At 40.6% G+C, this 18,162-nt stretch overlaps 2 protein-coding genes across 4 annotated transcripts; one reads left to right on the top strand and one right to left on the bottom strand.

Annotated features, from left to right (window-relative positions):
- Positions 1-1,195: 1,195 nt before the first annotated feature.
- si:ch211-161c3.6 (high mobility group AT-hook 2b) lies at positions 1,196-9,263 on the top strand. The gene is made up of 6 exons (XM_053868419.1): positions 1,196-1,305; positions 3,142-3,318; positions 3,389-3,469; positions 4,028-4,078; positions 4,153-4,194; positions 4,768-9,263. Exons 2-6 carry the CDS (start codon positions 3,214-3,216, stop codon positions 4,849-4,851), a joined length of 363 nt encoding a protein of 120 aa, XP_053724394.1. The 5' UTR covers positions 1,196-1,305; positions 3,142-3,213; the 3' UTR covers positions 4,852-9,263.
- Positions 9,264-10,607: 1,344 nt separating this feature from the next.
- Positions 10,608-16,098, bottom strand: si:ch211-161c3.5 (uncharacterized protein C3orf18 homolog). Of its 3 annotated transcripts, XM_053868286.1 has the most exons (6): positions 15,815-16,098; positions 13,551-13,921; positions 13,454-13,479; positions 13,255-13,384; positions 12,153-12,175; positions 10,608-11,127 (listed from the first exon to the last, which is right to left on the bottom strand). In XM_053868286.1, the coding sequence occupies exons 2-5, from the start codon at positions 13,812-13,814 to the stop codon at positions 12,170-12,172; spliced, it is 426 nt and encodes a 141-aa protein (XP_053724261.1). In that variant the 5' UTR covers positions 13,815-13,921; positions 15,815-16,098; the 3' UTR covers positions 10,608-11,127; positions 12,153-12,169. The 3 variants fall into 3 exon arrangements, with proteins under 3 accessions (XP_053724261.1, XP_053724259.1, XP_053724260.1); XM_053868284.1 differs by lacking the exon at positions 12,153-12,175 and having other exon boundaries at positions 15,815-16,097; XM_053868285.1 differs by lacking the exons at positions 12,153-12,175; positions 15,815-16,098 and adding an exon at positions 14,016-14,406.
- Positions 16,099-18,162: the final 2,064 nt, after the last annotated feature.

Here is an 18,162-nt window from a genome sequence, read left to right on the forward strand (position 1 = left end):
ACCTGACATGACTCCGGTAGCGGCGCAGCTTTAACCCACAATGGAATGTGGCTGTGAGCGTTCATATGAAAATCTCAAAAAGAAAAAGAAAATGTTTTGGAGTGCAAGAAGGCTTGTTGAGTCTGAGACCTACGTTTTCATGCTATTTTTCTCATGAATAAATACTTGCACTCACCCCCAAACTGAAGAGGAAAATCTGACTGGACAAGAAAAATGATGTTTTTCATAGTAAAATAATTAAAAATGTTGCACGTGGCATTTTTACATTCTGTGGCATGAGTGTCCAAACTTTCTTTAAATGAGGACAGATTTGAGAAATGACATTTTCCTGACATTCTTTAAATACTGAGTTAGTTTAGTAGCTCACCATTCTGAGGTTCAGAATCAGAAAAACGTTATTCATCCCAACGACTGGGTTAACAATATATGTTTACAGTCTCACTTTTCATGTTTACCTTCTGCAGTTTTGATCAAGGGCCACAAATGTTTGGATCTGTCTAGTGTAGGTCGGTGTTGTGCAAGAGCTTCACTGCGAGATGACGAAGACTGTCACCGGCAACTCAGAGAATCTGATCTGATTGACACACGCTTTAGGTGGCGTCCCTCAACTTTTTTGGCTATGACTGTTGCAGCTTTTACCAAAAATCCGTCCCCAAAACACTCATCCGCTAACCGTTAATCTCAACTAATCTGCAATAACTGATCAATTCAGAAACACCTCACACTGGTGGCGGCCTTACGTCAGTCTGACTGGAACAGAGAATTGAAGGTGCTCGGCCCAAAAGCATCTTCTAGTGCTGCTTATGTTCATGAAACGTCGGACGGTGTTTTATGAGCCGATGAACCACACACCTCCATCATCCACCTGGCCACCTCTTCTCTGTCCTCCTTTTGTTGTTTTGAGGAAACACTAGTGTGAATCAGATGGATCTCTGCAACTTCTGGGTCCAAGCATCCTGGTCTGGTACCCATCTATCTGCTCCTCCGGTGGGTGGTCCATCTTTTTTTTTTTTAACTGGGCGGGGTCCTCAGCTCGACCCCTCCCACCTCTCGCTCTTTCCTGAAACATGGTTTAATAGAGAAAGTATGCTGCTGCCACTATAGCCCCCCCATTCTATCGCTGCAAAGTGGGGGGTTCCGACTAGACGTCTGCCGGCGGGGGGGTCCCAACATTTCCGATCAGAGGAGGCGGTGGGGGGGGATCGCTGTTCCACGGCAGCCAACCAATCAGAGCATCGACACACGTCGAGTTTTCAAAAGTGTCCCGACTCACAGCTTCCAGGTGAAACTGCACAGCGACTCAAGGTAAGTTCCGACTCCAACATGTGCCGCGGCGCAACTTTGGCACCTGTGTTGCTTTGTTTACCGTCACTCTTTTACACGATCGCACCGTGATTCTGACCTGAGAACGCACGTCCTCGTCCGTTCTTGCCTGTTGTCTCGTGTCTGTTCAAAATACTGTCGCGGTGAAGCTGCAGCCCGGGACGGTTTACACTGCGCGTCTGACTCGACTGGGTCCGACCGCCGTCCATGTGCAGAAAGTACATTCAGTCCTGACAACTGCTGCAGCTGCGGCTCCACCGACGGGTTTTTTTCTCGAGTTTCTAGTTTGTGTTGTGAATCACTTGGCTGACTTTCACGATCCTGACGTGCACTCGAACCCACACGCTACATATATTTGGTAGATCAGACGAGATCGAGATCATGAGGTCCGTGAACGCCTCTTTTAATACTGGAGGCAACCTGGGGGTCCAGGGGACCCTCATGTCTATCTTGCTGGAAAACTGTTTTTTTCAATATTGTCTCGCTTCACACGCTCTCTAAAGTTAGACAGATCATTGAAAATTATATATATATATATATATATATATATATATATATATATATATATATATATATATATATATATATATATGAAAGTGTCGCATTCATATTGACGAATCTAAGTCTGGTTTAAAAATTTAAAAATGGATTTCATTAAAACATCGCAGGGGTTCAAATCCACAATTGATGTACTGTTTGGTTTGAACACACAGCTAGTGTGAAAAATCTAGAAATCAAATCTTTCGTCAGACCACAGGGCAGTAAAATAATTTTCAATGATCTGATCTACTAAATGTTCATATATATATATATATATATATATATATATATATATATATATATATATATATATATATATATATATAATGCATTTGCTGAGATTTCTTTTGTGAAATCTAATGCCAAACATTGACTGATACACTTTTTGCGTGTTTTTAACTCCACTGCCATTAGAAACTGATTTTACTTTTTTTCCCCCTGTATCAGCAACTGCTTGTCAGGTTTCGATCAAACCCCACGGTTAAGAAACTATTGTTCAAAAACTAATATTGCATGAGCTCTTGAGTTATAATGTTAAAACTTTAGGAACCCTTCAGTCAGCCAGAGACGTGTTAATCATTAACCCTGTTATTAGGGTTAATATTAAATTTGAGTGTAACGTCTAATTTAACAATGCACTTCCTTGTTTTGCCATTGAGCTTTCCAAAAATGGACAACAAAGGAAGACTTTTTTATGAAACAAAACCAAAAAAAAAATGTTTTTAAAGACACCAGGTTAAATCATCAAAGATTAAACTGTCACTTTCCAGGAACCTCTGTGTAGACATAAACTAAAAACAACTTTCTCCTTGTCAGTTTGATTATTCAACATTGAAAACTTTTTTTGTGACTGGAAACTGGAAAAACTGCAACATATACCTCCTTAACTTGCTAAAATATTCAGCTAAAATCATGTATGAACATTTATTTACTTTTATATCCAATAAAATATTCAAATATTTAAGGGTTTATGGAAATGTCAGAATTTTCCTTCAGTGTGTCTCTATGATGCCTGCGTTTTCTGGAATGAAAATGACTGCGTACATTTGATGTAGTCATTTCAAATTGTAGCAATTTACCTGAGCAACAGAAAATATAAAGGTGTGGCAACCTCAATATTAGAGGTGTTTTAATCACGGAAATATTTGATTCAACGCCAGTCATTTGCTTCCTGGGTGCAGTGAACTTTCATTTCATAACCATTTCATTGTTCATATTCCGTTGTGAGACCACTGTAAGAACTGTTCATAATTCATGGATCCGCGATGGTGTCTCCAGGTTTCTTCCTCAGCTCGCCCATGCGGCCGCTCCTCCAGCCATTGATGACCACACTGTTTGAATCCAGCAGACATGAGTGACAGCGGGCCCAGTGAGCCGCCGGTGCAGCCCGGCAGTGGTCAGCCTCCAGCAGAGCCTCAGCGAAGGGGCAGAGGTCGCCCACGAAAACTGCCACAGGTTGAGAATCAATTGAACTCTCAAGTTTGATCAGGCGAACAAACCTTATGTGTACACTGGAATTTCCCAGGAGCCCGTTGGGCCCCCGACGCCGAAGAGACCGAGGGGACGACCGAAGGGCAGCAAGAACAAATGCCCCAAAACTGCACTGGTGAGACATGAGCCTCAGTTTGAGGCCAGCCTGAGTCAACTCTGGGGGTGAAACAGAAATATTGATACACTCAAGTATGCTCAATATTTCTGCTGAAATTGTGTGTGATCTTGATATTTTTAACTCTGCTTCATCAGTATTTATACGTAAGGGAGCAAGTCATTCCTCTGTCGGACTGCAAACTTTAACTGAAAGTCAAACTGGGCTGACGTCATAAACAATAAACTTGTTTTCATGCACATGATATTGTACTGCATTATCTGATTTCCCCCCTTAAAATGACTACAATAATATAGGAGTATCAGAATACATCGCAATGTATGGTATCACCACTCCTGTGTCGGGATACGTATCGTATCGCGAGATACCTGCCAATACACAGCTCTACCGTAGTCAACTCTGGGTTCTGTGTATTGTTTATATGATGGGAGTGGTGGCCTGTCCAGGGTGACCCGCAGCTTTCACGCTGTGTGGCTAGGTAGACCAGAGTCCCACTCCACCCCAGGATCATGGAGCAGGTAGTGACTCACTTTTACACAGTATATTCTTCGTCCACAGAAACTAGAGCCTGCGGAGGAGAGACGACCTCGTGGGCGTCCGAGGAAATGGGTGAGGAGTTTAAATGCATCAGAAGGGACAGTTTCCAGGACTGGCCTTCATTCAAACAACTCTCTCTTTTTCAGCCACAAAAAGTCGTTCAAGTAGAAGGAACAAAAACGCAGCAGGTGAGTGAATGAGATGCGAATGCAGTTTTGTTGTGTCCAGACGGGTAGACTTTTCTTTCCAAGTGTGACTTAGGTGTGGATTATCTTTGAGTCTGAGCGTGAGGTCGTCCTGCTGACTGAATGACTAAAATCCTCAACTGAACACGATACGGCTCTTGGATCGGGCTGAGAAACATTTTGTGAATCGAAAAGATTTCACAACTGCGGTCACCATCATGCAGGATCTGATCTCGCCTCCTTTGGTCTTATCACATCCTTCCCTTTGCGCAGTTTGTCATCATTGTCAAATGTTAAACCTTTTAAGAACTGAAACCGTTGAGAAAGAGCTGCCTGTCTCAGACACGCTCAGTAAGAGGAAGAATGAGTCAAAGGAACCAAAGAAAACCTGAGCTAACAGTTTCCTGACATCAACCGTCGTCTTTCTGGCAGATGGACTCACTTCTTCACATGCCACCTCCTGCTACATCACTACTTCTCTCTCTACGTTTGATTCATAGTCAGGTTTTTAATGACTCAGGTGGTTTGTTGTTTCAGGCGAGAAAGTAGCTAAGGTTTTGTTTTGTGTTGTTGCAGGTTGCCTCGGAAGAAGACGACGAAGGTCGATCACCGTTTGAGTCCTCATCATCTCAGGTTCCACCTCAGGAGGAAGAGCAGTAGATCTCAATCATCTGTAACTACCTCGATGCGTGTCAGCGACACACACACATACTGAGACACACACGCACACACATTGACAACACTTACACTTTCTTACTGGGTCATGAGAAGTTAAACTACCAGCGAAAGCGACATCATCTTTGCAACTACTTACTCCCTTTGTGAGCCACTGTCTTGGAGACTGGAGGTCCTTCCTCCACTGACTCAAGCCTACGGTGGATTAATGTTACTATCCACCATGCCAAGTAGTAAAGACCAAAGCTATGAGAGGAGAAGTGCTTTTATTGAACATTGTTTTTCCACGTCTCGGACGATACATGAGCTACTTTCGTGATCTATCCACTGGTACTGCTCCTGATATGCTCGATAAGAACTCATGGGTCCAAAAAACATCTTTTTAATATCAAACATTATCATCAAACAAATGTTTTTATAAGCCTTGTATCAATATTTTTTTTGTTGACTTTGCCATACATCCCTCCTTCTGTCTGCGATTTAGCTATGTGTGACCCATTTTCAATATGTCAATATTATAAACCAAGCCGCAAAAATCTCCCCATTGGCTCGTACTACAAGTTCCATAATGCACTGCAACAGTTGCAGAAGAGTCGTCGTCCTGATGAAACATGGTCGCGTACAAAAAATTCCATGTGTCAAGTAGAAAAACAGCACAACATTAGCCATAAATGAGTCGTGACAAAATCTAATCCAGCCACTGCTGCATGAAGTACTTTTTAAACATTTTTGCTAAAACTAAAAATTCTGACTGATGGACTTTATCTACATGATATGAGTCATGTTAAATTTGACCTGTACCTCGGTTTCAACTTGCACGTCAACGCACTAGTCATTCTGCAGGGTGCAGAAACGCACACTGACAGATGTGACCAGGATAAAACAATCTCTAATTCAGGATTCATAAACAAATAAGCGATACAAGAAATATACATGTCAAGGGTCATAACAAACTTGTATTGTCCTCGAGTCTGTTTCTCAGCAAGTTTCAAATAGTATTTGCAGTCAGCCAAAATACACACTACATTTTATTAACGGTTGTTCGTAGCCAGGTACAAACATTTCTTTCCTAGATTTCTTTAGATTTTTAAATAAATCATGTTTATTTTAATTTAGGAAATTTGAGAAAATGAATCGCTCCATTTTTTATTTTTCTTCAATCTGTTGTTTACTAGACTGCTTGAACTAACAATTGACGGTAAATGGGGAAAAAAAACGATTTGTCTCCCAGGTATTACTCAGTAGTAGTTTTTATGTAACTGTATTTCTCTTCTTAAATACTGAATCCAAAAAGTAGCTTAGAATTTTTCTTTAGGACGTCTTGTGTTGTCAGTGCAGGTGTGTGCGTGTGCAGCTGGTGTCTAGTAGAGGCTCCGTTCGATGACTTTTCAGACACGTTCCCCAAGTCAACCTTGATCCATGCGACTTAGTTTTCCTGAAAAATGCCGTTTTCTGACAAACTCGTCTGGAACTTGTTTTATTGGCAGCTACACTTCTTAAATTAGAAACCTTTGAATCTCCAATTCATGTTGCTCCTATTCTGGCATCATTGTTGCAGTTGCCTTCAGAAGTTGTTTTCAGTTCTGTGTCGCTAAACTTGAATGACATTTTTACTGTTTTGATTTTTCACAAACATCCAAATGTACATGTTTTTCCATAGTTTCTATGAATGAAAGAGGTGTAGCGAGATGGATGAAAGAGCACTTATTTTGGACTGTTACTTCTCGTGCTGCATTTGGGATACAATGGACAGAATCCAAATCCATGAAAAAAAAAGTTTTTTTTAAAACTATATTGTGATTGTAGCCTGTATTATTGGATAAGTAGATTGTCGTGAACCATCGCAATAATTGGGTAGCTCAGACATGAACCTGGGTGTTCAACTGTTCCCAAAGTCACAAAGTATCCAAACACAATGATCCATTCCAGACTGGTGAGGGAAGACATTTGGATGATTGAAAAAGATCATCTATGCTTCGATGTTTTACACATCCCATCTTTGCAGTCATCAAATGCTGCTGTCCAATTCTTTCTTTCTTTCTTTGTTTTTTGTAATTCTAGTTGATCCGTGAATCCATTTCCCCCGATCCATCCCCCACAATATGTCCACTTGAGGGCACAAGCCGAGGACAGATAAGGAAAATTTAAACTATTAAGGCAAACAAAACATAATCCAGAGCTGCACATGCAGCACTGGTTTGCTCTTCTGCTCAGAAGAGGGACCTGGGATTGACGCCAGAACTGTTCAACTGTTAAGTGTTCGCGAAAAAGCTAAGGGTGCTAAAAAAAATCATTCCTGTGGGCAACTGAAATGTGAAAATAAGTGGTGTGGATGACACGGAATTAATCCATTTAACGCCTTTATTGTTGCGCTGAATTGTTTTATTAAAAATAGATGTGAAGCTTTCATTCAAAAACTCTCCGGTGAAAAACAGACGGCTCACGTTGTTATCTTAAATGAATCTGCGTTTCACGAGACTCAGGATTTCAAGGCCACAGTTCTCTTTCACCATTACAAAAACCTCAGGTACACGATCATTCGCAAACATGTCGTCATTCTTTTCACTTCTGATGTTGTGCGTTGTATTTGCATTTGTCATCTGTACTGACGTAACCAGAGAACCTTGACACAAAGACCTCATGTGAACCTTAGCTATTGTCTTGATCTCCAACTCTACCTCAGTAACCAAACCATCTCATCCACGGTCACTTCCAACTCAGTCAGCACTTGAAACACGCGCAGGTCAGTAGACAGGACTGTTTTCATGCGTAAACGTCAATACACAGATACAAGTTTCACTTTTTGCAGAAAAAAAGAATGAAAACACAATTCTCAGATGACAAAAAAGTTTGGTGTTTCCTGGATAAATACTTGGTAGGTTTCAGCCTTGGACTTTTCTTGTTCACAACTGTAATGTCTTGGACCATCATTCCACTGTAAACAGATTGATGTAATTTTACAGAACACTGCTGTAGTACATGGAACACAAAAGACGTCCAAAATTGCCCGCACTATATAGTAGTTATATGGTGTATGAGATTAAATTTGGATTCTGACTGGTCAGTTTTAAGGCCCATTTATGCTCCCTTTACATAGAAAATTGTACCTGACCATTTCGAACAATGTTCACCTGCTTCCTTGTGTTCTTTACGTTGCTGTTCACCAATATATCCACCAGGTGGAGCAGCCCAGGTTCTAAATTTTATGACAGCACACTCCAAAACAAACATGGCGACTGTGGAGTCAGTATTGATCTTGTAGATCGGAGGCAGTGTTGTTGGAAGCGGTGGTCGGTGAGGCCACTGGAAGACGGAGAGTTTCTGCCATTGTTGTGTCTTCTTCGTCTCTCATTAGAGCTACGTATTGGGTAGCAACAGCAACACTGCCCCCTCATGGTTTCTGGTGGTACTGCTCTGTTTGGCTTGTATCCGTGAAATACGGAAGAAATGAACACTGAGCAGAGACAGAAAGTTCCATCCGGATCTGGCGCCGTACGTAATGTGGAGCATAAGTGGGCCTTAAGTCCTGTTTCATTTGGACTGGTTTTCTCCTGAGACATATGCTGATGTCAAGATATCCATAATTGAAGGGCCTATAAAAATCTATCAAAAACATGAGGTGATATATTCAGTATTTTCACCGCTGTACAGCTGATGTATTCACCCAGCAGAAGCACTTGTAGTAGCTCGGTAGTACAGTACTGTCAGGCATCCATGGTGCCCCAATTATGATCACTATTGAAGCAGAAAGTTATTCAATTAAATTTGAAATTAAAATTTCAAACATCGTTGTTTAATTTTTTTTTGCTCAATATCCATCGCTGGACCTCTATGCTTCTGACTTGAAAGTACATTTGTTTCCTGTTGGCGCCTGCGTCCTGGTTGTTCCATGCGTTTCATCAGTGTTGACAAAATTGCTGCCAGAAGATCTTCATTAGTTGACAGGAAGTTGTTATGTTTAACTGCATTAATTGTTACCCTCTGGACTACCTCAGATACCAAACAAGCGTGGCTCATTTATGTCTGAGAACATTTTTTTTTGGGCGGGGGGGTTAGCTTTTGGCTGAACTCCTCTGACCTGCAGCTGTCTGGATCTGGCCCAAGTGGTGTTGGAGAGTTGTGAAAGTCAAGTTCCTATAAGAACTGTCTTGTTAATCTCATGATGTCACATCACAGGAGGACAACATGATGACGTTCCTGGGCATTTATTTTTTTGTTACAGTGTGACTTTTACTGTTCTGAATACGGTTACTTGATCCAGAGTTGTGCTATTGACATGTCATCTGCCTCATTATTGCATCTCACAAACCTGTGATATGTATGTGTTGTTTTGGGTCTGTAAGTCGTGTTGTGTATGTTACCCTGCTTTGTTCTTTTTTTTGCTTATCAATAAAATTCCGCAGCTACAATGAGGGTTGTTCTGGCTCTGTGAGTGGGAGACTCAAATGTTGGACCGAAAATTCACTGCATGGCGACACAAAAAGATCATACATACACACTCATACACAATTTACGGGAAAAAAAATAAATCGATGTGTTAACCTAGTCATATAAAGCAATGTTTTTCAACCAGTGTGCCGTGAGCGAGTCCCAGGTGAGACGTGGGAAATGGTCCGGTTTCACCTCATTTGTCCTGAGACCGAGGTGGACGATACGATGACATTAAATCAGGAACTTTAGGAGGATCCACCAAGCATGAGGAGATTAACATAATTTCTGGACCATAAATATATACATTTAAGAAGGAAAATAGATCTTGTTCATACATAAGCCGCAGGTTCAGTGGTGCTGTCTGCGCTGTAGACAGGTCACTGGTGCACTGGCTTAAAAACACTTTTCAAAACTTGAAACCTGAAAACAGGGTCCATCATCGAAAGTGAGAAAAAGTCAAGGGCCAAAACCACTTGTGTTTACGTTGGAATTTAGAGCCAAACGCGCTTCGTCTGGAGACAGCGTCTCACATCTTTTATTCACATTAAAGCCCTCAAAATGCGCTGTTTTCCGTCACAGTCGGTCTCAGCGGATGCTTCTCAATTCCAGACCTCCAGGAGATCAACTCTGAAGAAGGATCTGTGGACACGTGGGCGAAAACAACACATTTTGAGGGCGTCAAGGGTAAATAAAAACCCTCCGATTTAATCTGATTTCAGCCTGTAGCAAGCCATATATTAGCCGCGTTGTTGTATAAGTCGCAGGGCTCAAAAAGTAGCGGCTTATAGTCCGGAAATTACGGTACATGGATTCGGTCACATTTTTTCTATACACTACAGATCTATGCTGATGCGCTGAGTCATCCGTCACTTGTCAGACCCGCGACGCCAAAGACTGTCTGCAACGCCGAGCTAACAAAGCTAACGGCTAACATGAAGTCTCGCTTCAAAACTTCATTGACACTCACAGACCATCAAAGTTAACCGGTTTAAAGGTTGGCTAAAAACTAAATACAAAACAAAATAATGTGCTCCAAAATGTTAAGAGACAAAGAACAATTGTTTTTTTTGCTGAGGCAGAGAATGTTAAAGGTTTGTCATGAAATTCTCCAAACTACAATAGAGAACAAAAGAGAACATGATAAAATCTAAACAGTTTTTTAAATAAACAAAAGAATAAATGATATATGTTTACCAGATTACCCATCCCTTTCTGGAGATTGAACCCCTTTCAACTTGAATTTTTGGCATTCCAGTCACCCTAATATCCCACTAGCAAGGTGAATCCAACACTATTCAAGTTGTGTCAATGACTTTTATTGTATACAGACGGACACAACACTTGGTCAAGCAGTTATGAAGAAACAAAACGTTCGACAGGAGTTCCATGTGAGGATGTAAACATGTCCAGTGATGGATGAGATACAATCACAATAGCAGTTTGACACCAATTTACACTCGTCGCTCATCAGACATGGAAGATATCGAAGTGAAAGAGGAGCTTTCCCGACCATCGTGGTCGGAATTTCTTTTTGTGGGGATCCTTCACACTTAGGTGGTCGATGATAAAAGTGCAAGATCGCAGGTGAAGCTTCCCTTCATGTTCCTTTATAAAGACATGCACCGACCTGTTTTCACATACCGTGTCATCATCATCATCATCATCATGAAAAGATTCATTAAAAAGTGTCCACTTTTCCTTCCTGAGTGGCCAACATAGCCTGGCATTCCCGCACATGGAAGCACGCTGTTATGCATTGAGAGCTTTGGCTACATCTGTGAAGACCAGCCGACTGGGTCTCTGCGTCGTTCCCTGCGAGGTGGTGAGAGTCTGTGGACCAAGAGACCCAACTCAAGTCAGAAGTGCTGATAAGGAACATGGAAGTTATGAAGTTTAGTTCATGCTGATGTTGGTTTGATCATGTCGGATGTTAGTTATGACACTGGTTAGCACCTCAGTCTCACAACAAATGTTCAGCTCCTCCAGCTCTTCTTAGGGATTTCTGAGACATCATTTGTCAAAGAACCATAAACTCGCCAGCCTGGGTCAACCCCAGGGCTTCCTCCACTGGGGCATGGTCAGAGCCTCTCAGGAGGAATCTGGACAAGATCTCAGAGCCACCTCAATCGACTCTTCCTGAAGCCCAACCCCAGGTCCCTCCTTTCACTGCGACAGAGTCCGAGCACCCTACAGAGAATGCTTGATACTGCTTGCCCAGTTTCTTTTGGTAACCAAAACTTGTGGCGACAGGTGAGGGAAGATCAAGAGCTTTGCCTTTCAGAGCTGCTCTTTTGTCTTGGGGACAAACCTATGTTTTCATTGGTCCCACCCTCCATTATTCCCTCAAACTAAACCAGAACTCCATTTGGAACCTGCACTGTAAATTCAACCCCTTTCCAACTGAGAACCAAGGCCTCAGACATGGCTCATCCAACATGCCATTAGTCTGCACTCTAGTCCCATTGCAATAGTGCACATTGTTCGTGCACTTAATATAATAATTAAATTCTCATTTTGAAAAGAGGCTTTGGAGAAAGGTTGTTTCTGGGCGCCGCATGTGAAAACAGTGAAGCCAAAATATGTTCCTCTAATGCAGCGTGACACAATGAAGCGTTACAAATATTTGATAACTGTACATTTTTAAACAAAAAGGAAACATACAAAGTGACCGCACAAAGGTCAGAGGGGATGTTTAGTCATGGAAAGATAGATCGGGGTTAAATGCAAGATTCCAAGGTATAGAAGTCTGAATATAGAGACAATTATAAATTCCAAAATCACAATTCACACCAGGATTGGAACACGGACGACGGATGTGATGGAAAAGATGAAACAATAAAGAGGTGATACTTTACCATGCTGGGTCTAAATGTCACAACTTAAAAGAAATGAAAAAAATGAAGGTAAATCATCAAACAAAAAAAATATTTGGGATGATTTTTATTTTCTCCGAAATTTGGACTTCAACATCTCTAACTTCACTTTAAGCTTAGTGTGGGCCTTATTTCTTTCATTGTACAGTATTTATCATTAATATGTGTGTATTTTTAAATTATCAATTGTATCGCCTAGAATGTTGGGAAAAGTAAATAAATTAGTTATTCTGTAAATACATGTCATACTTTTTACTTTTTAATTGACATAATATGAATTTAGAAAGAGTCACAATAAGAAATGAAGTCACTTCAACATTATGTGTTGCGACAAGAATTTAAAATATGGAGCAAAATATACATTTTATTTAAGATAGGAAATATATTGACACGTCGATTCATTTGTCTGTGTAGACATGCTATAAAGCACGGGACTCAAACCAGTCCTCAAAGGGCCGCAGTGGGCGCGGGTGTTTGTGCCAACCGATGAAGCACAAACAGCTGAAACAAGCAGCACCAGACTGACTGGACTGGTTTGAGACCCCTGCTATAAATGATCTCCTTAGTATTAGCATTCCACATCAGGGTTTGCTTCCGCAAGTCAGGCTCTTGCCCCTTAACCTCTCTATATATAGATGGTTTATGTGGAAGAAATGAAAAAGACACAGCAATAGTCATTCATTTGTGTTTAATAAGATGGAGAGAAATTTTTCAAAATTTCAAGCCAATTTAACACAATGAAAAAATGATGACGTCATGAGGCAAATGTATCTGTGACGCCAGTGTCAAAATTAAAATTCTCGTATAATGATATCATCACTTTTTTCTGAGTGACAAATGTATGTCTCATTGAGGTGTGGTGTTTGTATCCACATCCAAAAACTAGAGAAAAATAAAAGTGGTGCACACTTGTGGCACAGAGCAGCAAACTACAATGTGAAGAACGAAAATAATGAGTTTGAATGTGGAGAGGCTTTTTTTCAGTTTACAGCATTACATTTATGCTTTTTAAAAGTGTTGTAATAAAATATTTGTAAAACATCTACAAATATTATTTACAAATCATTTTTAAAAAATCGCTCACCTTGGCGTTTGGACCAGCGACGTTGCCGTCCCGGCCGTGGTCCAGCAGTTCCTGTTCAAGCAGATCATCTTGTTCTTCAGCCGGGTCAAAGTTGTACATGGGCATGAGTTGATGCCTCAGCTTCTCCAACCTGCCAAAGGTCAGAGTTCAGAGACATGAGCTACGATAAATGCTGAATGAGGCGATGGCATGAACGTACCGCTTTCTTTTCCGAATGTACAGCCACTGCAGGAGAGAACACGAGAAGAGCTCAGGATGTGTTCTAAATGTGATAGTGAAGATAGGGAAGAACTTACTAGAGCAAGTGCTAATCCGATGACAGTGATGATGCCGAAGGGCACAAGGACCATTCCCATCCCGGAGCCCTCAATCACTGCCTCCGGAAACGTGGTGGCATTAAAACTTGTTTCGTTCCTTGTGATGGTAACAGTCATTAACGTCGTCCTGCTGGTGATATTGTCTCTAGCAGCAGTGGAGGGGAAGGGGATAGTGGTGGTGGTGGTGGTGGGCACCGGTGTGGAGAGGATGCTTGCCGTTGTCTTTGCAGTGGTCACCGCCATGGTCAGAATAATATTTGACTCTCTCTGTGGATGCTGTTGCGTCACTCAGACCGCGCCATCGTTGTGTGTTCCCACTGGTCTGGGGTGTGCTGGAGCATGAACGTCTCCTTGAAGCCAACAGGAACAAATGAAATTCTGAATTCATTAAACTCAAAGTGGATTTGTTGTAATCATTTGAAAAAAAAAAACATCCTTGCTTACAAGGTTGCTGTGGGAGTCGTGGGGTTTTGGGCAGGATGTGGGTGTCAAAAGCACAAGACTGACACAAGTGAGGAATGTAAACCTCGAAAATTCAAGCGTTGAACTGAGGAAGTGGGGCAACCTGTGTTCGTCTGCCTAAAAATAAAGAGGGATTTGTATTGTGTTGTGGTTCATCTCAGCCAGCTAAGGCCTAGATACTTTCTCAGAAATAAGCTGGCGTTGTGCCTCAATACTGTACATCCATTCACAACTTGATATGCTCTTTCAGCTGTGTCGGCCAACTGAGTAATGCTACATACAGCTATTTTAGTCTTCACTAAAATTCGCTCAGGGCGACAGTGCTCAGTTGACACCATGAATCTAAATGGCTCAGTGAAACGCGCGGTGATTTACTCTCATAAGGGTTGTAAACTAATATTAAATATTAAACCAGCCTGACTGAAGTCAGAAGCATCCTATACTTAGAACATATATATATATATATATATATATATATATATATATATATATATATATATATATGTGTGTGTGTGTGTGTATATATATATATGGGGTGGGATTTGATCAAAAAAAAATCTAATTAGAAAATTTATGATTAATTAATCTCGATTAATCACGGTTTAATCGTATAAGAATACTTGTCATAAGAAGCCACATTTTTCAATTTGAATGAATTTGGTATATTCCTGAATCAAATGATGGACCTACACATACATTTAAACAACAAAATATTGTTTATTTTGCATCAGTTTGACAATAGCACAATAAATCACAATGGTGGCTATATTCAAGTTTTTATATCACTTTATTTAAACTAAAGCTCTTTTAATGTGTTGAACATATTGGTATAAGAATTTCAATTTTATAAGAATTTCAAGTCCATTCAGAGAAGTGAAAAACATCCCTGAACAAAAGCAAACAGAAGCTTTTGTTTGCTTTTGTTCAGGGATTCCTCCATGTTTGTTGTTGTTGTTATCATCCTAGCTGCCACGTGTCTTGTGCATCAGTGGACCAGGAGCTCCTGCACTTACAAAGGTTCCCTGTTGTCTGGAGAGCAAACTGTTCAATTAAATTAAACTAAATTAAATTAAAACTATTAAATGCGATTAAAATATTTTAACGAGTTAATCGCGATTAATTAATTAATCTCATTAACTCGTTAAAGTCCCACCACTACATATTTATTTTTTAATAAAAACATTTTTACATAAAACGATTGTCTTTTGTGTCAAATAATTGTCGACAGTCGAGGCTAAATGGCAAGTGCTGTCAGACCTGAAGGACACTTCTGTGTGTGACACCATGAGGACAGGTCCTAACGTCAAAGCACCTGCACTCACACACACACCGCCTCCATAGAGACCCACTGCTGGCTCGCGCTGGCACGTGTGTCCCACCTACACTTGCACACATCCCTCATGATCAAGAACATGGATGGAGCTGCCCGCCAATACAAACGACCGCAGAGCTGTGAACAACGTTGGACACACACCTCTCAGACAGGTGACACACAGGGAAACCAACAGTCGCGTGAGCTCCTTCTCCTGCTGCATCACGCCTGCCTCTTCTTTTAATGGCAAACATGTGCGGCGGAGGCAGCAGCCAATAGGAATCCTCAACGTCATTCCTGTGGCTCGGCTCACAACACTCGCGTTAAAGCTTGTACATTCTTTAACGTCGCCTCTGTTTTTGGTGACTCCAAGGTCGTACGGAGGTTGGGAGTCTTTAGGGGTAGTTACATGTTGAAGGTGGCTTCTCACGCAAAAGGCTGGTGTTGTGTTTGAGTTAAGGTGACCTACCTGAACATGTATTATTGGACGGGACACCGCAGAAGGCCGGACAGCACGAGAGCTTTCATTGAGAGAAGCTACATTTCCTTCAGTGTCAGCGCCTCCTCCCCCCTCTGCTTCTCCTCTATGCAGGTAAAGCACGGGGTGTTTACACTGGAAACGCAGCCATTTTAAGGGATGGCTAACTCCCAAAAAGATTGAGTGCAAGCCGTCTCCTCCCGCAGATCCCCAGCCCGGTCCTGGATCTACCTTCCTGTCCCGGTCGTTGTTGTGCCGCTGCTCGGAGGATGCTGCACAACAGAGAGCACCGCTGCTCCCGCCCCATGGCCTGTGATTGGCCTAACGGGTCGGTGGTGACGAATGTGATTGGATGCTTGAGGTGCCTGTTTGGATTTGCGAGGATGAGGCTGGGATTTAACGGCGCCGCACTCCAGACGACGCTCGCGTTATGTGAGCGACTATATCCGGGTGGCAGGACTGAAGGAACTTAACCCTGTCGTCTCTTCCCTCCGGTTTCAGATGAACTGTGTGAAGCAGATTTCACATTACTCCAAACTCCACGCACAAAAACTGGCCAATGTGAATGACATATCTAGATCAACCAAGTCATTGCTTTTACCATACTCTTCTAATTCTGATTATTTGCGTTTAGTAGTGTGTTCAGTAGAATTGTTTTTCTTGGTTAGTTCTATGGTTGTGTTCTTGATTTATAATATCTAACACAAACGGGTTTTCACCAATATTCCCTTTTTTAATCATACATTTATAATATTTCTTTGACATAACTTTAAAATGCATCTTTCAAAAATAGAACCTATAACGTACGCAAACGGGAGAAATACAGTCAAAATACATTCACTTCTTCATTCGCAGTTGTGTTTTGTTCGCACACACGCTGCAACACATTAATTCAAGTGGCTTTGGACAGAAGCTCCAATATGGGTTTAGTCAAACAAAAGTTTGTTTGTCAAACAAAAACAGTTTGAAAAAACTGCATACGGATCCAAATAAGAAGGTCTTAAAACCTGAATCGGAATCGTGCAAATATCTTGTTTTTGTATTTATAAAGTTGGGTGTTGTTTTGTATGTACAGTACTGGTGCAGAAGCAGCAGCTGCACAAGAGTCCAGAAGAATGAACAAGAAGAGCAAGTAACAATTACGACACTAGATGTCACTTGATCGTATTAATAGTGTATTAGACAGTTGTATACAGTTGTACTTGCTTGAAAATATGTATAATTTGCTAATGTATATATCTTATCCCCACCCATATATATATATATATATATATATATATATATATATATATATATATATATATATAGCAGAAAAACAGAAAGTTATTGAGAAATTCTAATTAAAGGGAAGAAATTTTGTTTTGGAAGAAATCAATGTGTTGTTTACTGACAATCTATTTATAAAAAAATAAAAAACAGCAAAGATAACAAGAACAATATATCACAATCAAGCAGTGAACTACACACGAAGAGGGCCACACTGAAAAGAAAATGTAAGGGCCCTTGCACCAGACATGTGCTGTTCCTGTGCACTCACATGATACAAGTAGCCACATTTTGGATGCTTTTTTTATGTATTTATATTAAACAAAATGGCTGCCCCACTGAAACTAGTCGTGGAAAATCATACTTTCACCTATCGCTTTATGATGACAGTGGCTCTCTGTTTCCCCCTGTATCAGTAGAGGCGGTACTGCACTAAGACGCGCTTAACTTATTCGGACATGTACGATATACAGTATTGGGGACTAATCATATTTTAGGAGAGAAGTTCAGTAACTCAATCATTTATATTAACATAAGTACAATTGCTTTAATTAACAAGGGACATGAATCTAATTCTTCAATTAGTGATTTATATTTCAGTGAACGATATGTGAATGTTTGTAATATTTGTGTTTTTATATATATATATATATATATATATATATATATATATATATATATATATATATATATATATATATATATATATATATATATATACACACACACAGACACACACAATGGAATTTAACATTAACAAAGCATTTTTTCAGAGGCTGTAGTGTATCTTTGAATATGATGTCTGCCTGAAAATGAATTACTTACAGCACAGTTATTTCGGTTAGCTCAGATTCTACAACGTTGAGGTCAGTGTTTGGGGTAGTTACTCAAAAAACATCCAAAAAAATCCATTACATATTATTAGTTGCTTTTTTTTTTAAATAATGCCTTCAATTACCTAGTTACTCACTGCTTAAAGTAATTACTTCCACTACTTTTAGATACACACACAATGTAACCATAAACACATCGCCACTTTTGACATGATGTAAGGTTTATGTTCCATTATTTTT

The sequence above is a fragment of the Synchiropus splendidus genome, chromosome 6, assembly GCF_027744825.2.
Source record: "Synchiropus splendidus isolate RoL2022-P1 chromosome 6, RoL_Sspl_1.0, whole genome shotgun sequence".
Lineage (NCBI taxonomy): Eukaryota > Metazoa > Chordata > Actinopteri > Syngnathiformes > Callionymidae > Synchiropus > Synchiropus splendidus.

Bases quoted from the DNA above. Each gene is read 5' to 3' on its own strand.
- si:ch211-161c3.6 (XM_053868419.1), top strand. From the start codon at position 3,214: ATGAGTGACAGCGGGCCCAGTGAGCCGCCGGTGCAGCCCGGCAGTGGT. The intron at 3,319-3,388 runs GTTGAGAATCAA...GGAATTTCCCAG, and splicing joins GCCCACGAAAACTGCCACAG to GAGCCCGTTGGGCCCCCGAC. The intron at 4,195-4,767 runs GTGAGTGAATGA...GTGTTGTTGCAG, and splicing joins AAGGAACAAAAACGCAGCAG to GTTGCCTCGGAAGAAGACGA.
- si:ch211-161c3.5 (XM_053868284.1), bottom strand. From the start codon at position 13,814: ATGGCGGTGACCACTGCAAAGACAACGGCAAGCATCCTCTCCACACCG. The intron at 13,480-13,550 runs GTAAGTTCTTCC...TCTCTCCTGCAG, and splicing joins TCGGATTAGCACTTGCTCTA to TGGCTGTACATTCGGAAAAG. The intron at 11,128-13,254 runs GTGAGCGATTTT...CTTGGTCCACAG, and splicing joins TCGCTGGTCCAAACGCCAAG to ACTCTCACCACCTCGCAGGG.